This window comes from Penaeus vannamei, chromosome 20 (assembly GCF_042767895.1).
Source record: "Penaeus vannamei isolate JL-2024 chromosome 20, ASM4276789v1, whole genome shotgun sequence".
Classification (NCBI taxonomy): Eukaryota; Metazoa; Arthropoda; class Malacostraca; order Decapoda; family Penaeidae; genus Penaeus; species Penaeus vannamei.
Genome location: NC_091568.1, coordinates 14,414,534 through 14,419,533, shown reverse-complemented (window position 1 = coordinate 14,419,533; position 5,000 = coordinate 14,414,534). Strand labels below are relative to the sequence as shown.

The 5,000-nt window shown below is 31.7% G+C and overlaps 1 protein-coding gene across 1 annotated transcript; it reads right to left on the bottom strand.

The window, feature by feature from the left end:
• Positions 1–650: 650 nt before the first annotated feature.
• On the bottom strand, positions 651–3,891 carry LOC113805572 (protein Asterix). Its single transcript, XM_027356599.2, has 4 exons — positions 3,734–3,891; positions 1,793–1,901; positions 1,470–1,567; positions 651–1,219 (listed from the first exon to the last, which is right to left on the bottom strand). Exons 1-4 carry the CDS (start codon positions 3,784–3,786, stop codon positions 1,144–1,146), a joined length of 336 nt encoding a protein of 111 aa, XP_027212400.1. The 5' UTR covers positions 3,787–3,891; the 3' UTR covers positions 651–1,143.
• Between the last annotated feature and the right edge of the window lie 1,109 nt (positions 3,892–5,000).

Genomic DNA, 5,000 nt, shown 5'->3' with positions numbered 1-5,000 from the left:
TGACTAGTCACCAATATCATGCATGTTGTAGTCATACACAATGTACAATTTATGTCACATACTTACTAGATGAACGTGTGATACATGGTGTATAAATCATGACCCCTTGACTACAGTAACACCATCCCTCTCTAAAATCATATTTCTTATACTACAAACATCCACCAAAATAAAGAAAACAATAATTTTGAAATTATCAAACAGTATCAATTCTGTACACTTTATTTCAAAGGTTGTCTACTTCCTCTTAATATTTATTATAATTGATATAGTATCCAAACCTTTATTTATTTTTATTTTTCATCATACACACAGTCTGCATCAAGTTCACTCAATTCAGAATTTTTTATTATAATGTTTGTTGCACAGTTATCACGGGAAATATATTTCCAACATATCAAGCTTTAATAAAATATCTTTACTGTCTAAGAACTTAAGTATCATTGGGTGATTATCTTAAAAATATGTTCAAGCATCATCACCACATAAACAGGTTTATTATATCTTTGACTTTTTGATAGTCTGTGCTACACATTTCTTGAATTGGATTTCCATGAAATTCAGGAAAAATGTATGCAGTGTATGTTCTCAAAATGATAAGTCAATGCATGTAAGGGTACTAATCATCTTCTGAGACTCAAACAAGAAAGTAATGTAAATTGTTTATTCAAATACTAAAGGCAAAAATGCCTTAAAAATCTGTATTGCATTCATTCAACAGAGACCAGATATTTCCTCTTTGTCACAGAAAACAGTATTCTACCTGTAAAATACACATAAATGTAAAAACAAGAAACAAGTTCTAATACAGCTTTTCCACTTATTAAAAGTACCACTGCAGAAGTACATTAACAAAAAAAATTACAGGAATCAGTAGTGAGTCATTCCTATCATTGTAAACAATTCTAATATTATTCAACAAAGATAAAAATAGAATGGCTACCAAAATATCTTTGGAATGGAAATCACTTTTGGGATAACAATTTCTCAACAATTTTCATGAGACGAAATATACACCAAAATGAGATTGTTCTTCTCTTTATATAACCTTTAATGCTCCATGTGGAAGTCATTAAAAAAAGCCTTTTTCACTTTTAACAAGTTTTATACAAAAGCACTTTGGAAAATCTAATAGAATAACACTTATATATTAGACCAGGGGGGTGTCATTGGTTGTGGATTTTGCAGGTATGACATCACAACTGCAGAGATTGACAACCTAAAAGTAAAAAATAGAAAAGTAAAATCAATTAAAATAACATACAGATTGAATCCTAAAATTCTTAACATCAAGTACTACCAAAAAAGAATGAAATATTCAATTATAATCTTTTATAAGTCTAAATGTACAAATAACTTTATAATTACTTATTTGTTACTATACAAATTTGATTTTAAACCATTATATTTAAACAAAGACTGCTTCTATTGGTCTATCCACATTTATAACAAAGCTTTATACAACGTACATGAAACTGCTGAGCATCTGCTTCGTATCATCATTTACTCGAGAATTCGCAAAGCTGATGCAAGAGCAGTAAAGTGCCACCCATGCGCACCACTTCAACTGAAAATTGGAAAAGAGAAATATAAATCTTAGTCTTAAAAAAGATATCTACATAGATTTTTCGAGAAAAAAATAAATAATAATAAGTAATCAACTTCACTAAAATATAATTCAATAGATTATTATCAGTCTCAAAAATGACTTGAAGTCTATATATTTCAAATATTAATAATGCAGTGACTTATATGAGTCTTTGAATCCAAAAAATGCTGAGGAATGTCTTACTCGCATCATGAGGCCACACATGCTGAAGATCATGCCCAAGACATTCATGTAGTCTGTGGTGGGGTCTTCACCTGGTGCACCTGGAGTTCCCTGAGCAGGAGGTTTGTAACTGTAAAAATAGAGGTCTGTTATTCGATTCTGATCATATTTCTCTTGTAGGCAAACTCTGAACATTTTCAATTGCTATAAAAATGAAAATGCTATCAGCTCTCATGTAAAATGTCACAAAATTGAATACTAAAGGGAAAACTTTAATTTCTAGAATTAGATTCTACTATTCATCAATATAAAACTTTTATACAAGCAACACTAAATAATGGAAACAAAGTCACCACAAAGATATTGAACACCACTGTTTCAGCTGACTAGGTATTGATGCCAAAACCCCAACTAACTTTGGTTATTCTGGAGGATATCGAATTTTAGTAAACGAACATGAAATGCTATTTAAATGGAAGAACAACATGCAAACTAATCAGGGACGTCAAATTTAAAGCGCAGAAAGATATAATAACGTCATATTAAAATAAAGGTGCACTGCATTCCGCTAGGGAAGCATGGCAATTGGCTAGGAAAGCATAGCGATTGGCTAGAGAAGCACAGCAATCTTGGGGGGGTTTCAGGGGGCATAGTCCCTGATTAGGAAGATTTTGGTTCCTAGGGAAGCACAACAATCGCCTTGGGAAGAATGGCGATTGGCTAGGGAAGCACGGCAGTTGGCTAGAGAAGCATGGCGGTTGGCTAGAGAAGCACGGAGATTGGCTAGGGAAGCACAGCGGTTGGCTAAAGAAGCACAACGATTGTAGGGGGGTCCGAAGGCACAGCCCCCTGGTTTGGAAAGTTTTTGGTCCATATGGCTATCCTTATAGTAGTTTATTTGTTTAGGCTGAGGTTCATCTACTCATTCATTCGTGCAACGCCATGTTGAATCTGCCGAGGCCGAATCTTGGCTCGGATTTTTCATTTTTTTACTTCCATCATTATATAAAATGCGATTCTTGGCCTGGGATTTTCATTTTTGCAATTTCTTTTACTTTTTAAATTACCTTCAAATAATTTTAAAAGGGTAATTTTGTGGGAAATTTGGCTCGTCTTTACGAAAAATGTACTTTCTCTACAGTTGTCAAATCAAAGCTTGTGTCAGGGGCCTGCGTGTGGTCTCCCAAGTTTCAGCTCCATCTTGCCCTACCTAACAAGGTGTAGACAATACTTACTTGGGGTATTTGAAGGCACAGACCACCAAATCAAATCTCCTTCAGCCAGTGCCCAACGAGCAGACCAGTCACGGCAATTTACATTTGATAAAAAATTTTGTAACATGGAGTTGAGGACAGTTTCTAGTGAATGTCTAAAAAAATACCTCTGAATACAGCTACATATCCAGAAGCTGTGGTTGCATTTTTTTGCAATCTGAACTAAACTTCCAGTCTGGACTTAAAATGAACATGCCATGCTATAGAGTATTTTTCTTGCGTGGGGAATATTATATTTTTTCATGCGCGAAAAACATCACTTTGTCTACATTTGCCCGGACAGATCTGTAGACGAACGACGAAACAACTGCACAGAAAGGTCAGAAGAATTTTATGTACAGAAGATGACTTAAAAAAGAACTAAGCATACACGGATAGCTACATTTGCGTGGACAGAATTTGACCAAATAATTTTTGCACGGGGAACCAAATTTTACAGTCTGGCCAAGCTAGAACCTGGCTGTGTGTAACCTGAAAAGGATGTTTTTCCTTTCTTTTCTGATATCTTGAAAATAGTAACCCAAAGACTAGATTATCTGAAGTCACCGACATCCCTCACGTTAATTTACAATATGGATAACAAGCCAGGAACTTTGATCTCCACTTAAGACCTATGCCATAACATCCTATTACCCTACATCATTTTCTTTTTAAAAGCTAACAAAACTGAAAACACCTCATACATCACCTCACAATCTTATCACTCCTCTTAGGGTCGGAACTGCTATTTGAAGCTTGCATTTTGAATAATTTAAAGAGTGACTTCCCCTGTGACCTGAATCCGTCGTCTGCTGGATGACTGAGAGGCTTCGGTGACAACACAGCGCTGGGTCCCTTCGCGCTATGTAAAGAGGGAGGCTGAGGGTAAATTATCCATAGATGATCTTTTCCCCTTATTGATAAATTAAATCATTATATGTCACCGCAAGAACTCACTGAATATTTTTTTCAATATTAGTTTAGTTCTATGAAAATATGAATAAGAGGATGAATATTGTTTCGCCGCTTTCGATTATTTTATCACTATGCCAATAAAATTAATATGAAAAACTCATTTCCGGAATTTCGTCGTAGGTTAATCGCTAAATCCCAATGACGATCGAAGCAGACATACTTTTTACTTTTTTTTTTATTATCAAATCACATATCGCGCCGGATGTCTAGTTTAAAAATTTTCGACATTCAATCAATATCCTTTTAGAAATACTCTTGTTACATTATTATCATTATCATTATGAGATTATTATTGCTATTATCCTTATGATAATCATTGTTATAATCATTAGTATTTGTATAATTTTTTATTGTTGTCATCATTAATGTTTTTACCATTATCATTATTGTTATCATAATCATTATTATCATCACTATTATCATTATTATTATTGTTTTTATTACTATTGTAATCATAATTATCATTATCATTATTATTATCATTATTATTTATTATCATTATTATCATCATCAATATTATCACTAATATTATCATTATCATCATTATCATCATTATCCTTATCTTTATTATCATCATCATTATTATCACCATTATTATCATCATTATTATTATTATCATCATTACCATCATTATCATAATCATCATTATCATCATTATTATTATTATAATCATTGTTATCATTATTGCTATTATCATTACTATTATCATTATTATTATTTTATTGTTATGATTATTATTATCATTATCATTTATTATTATCATTATTATTACTATCATTATTATTATTATTATTATTATTATTATTATTATTATTATTATTATTATTATTATTATTATTATCATTATTATTATTATTGTTGTTGTTATTATTAATAGTAGTAGCAGTATTAGTCTTATTATCATTATGATTATTACTCTTATTTTATCATTAACATCATTATCATGATCATTATTATCATCATTATCATCATTATCATTGTCACTATTATCATCATTATTA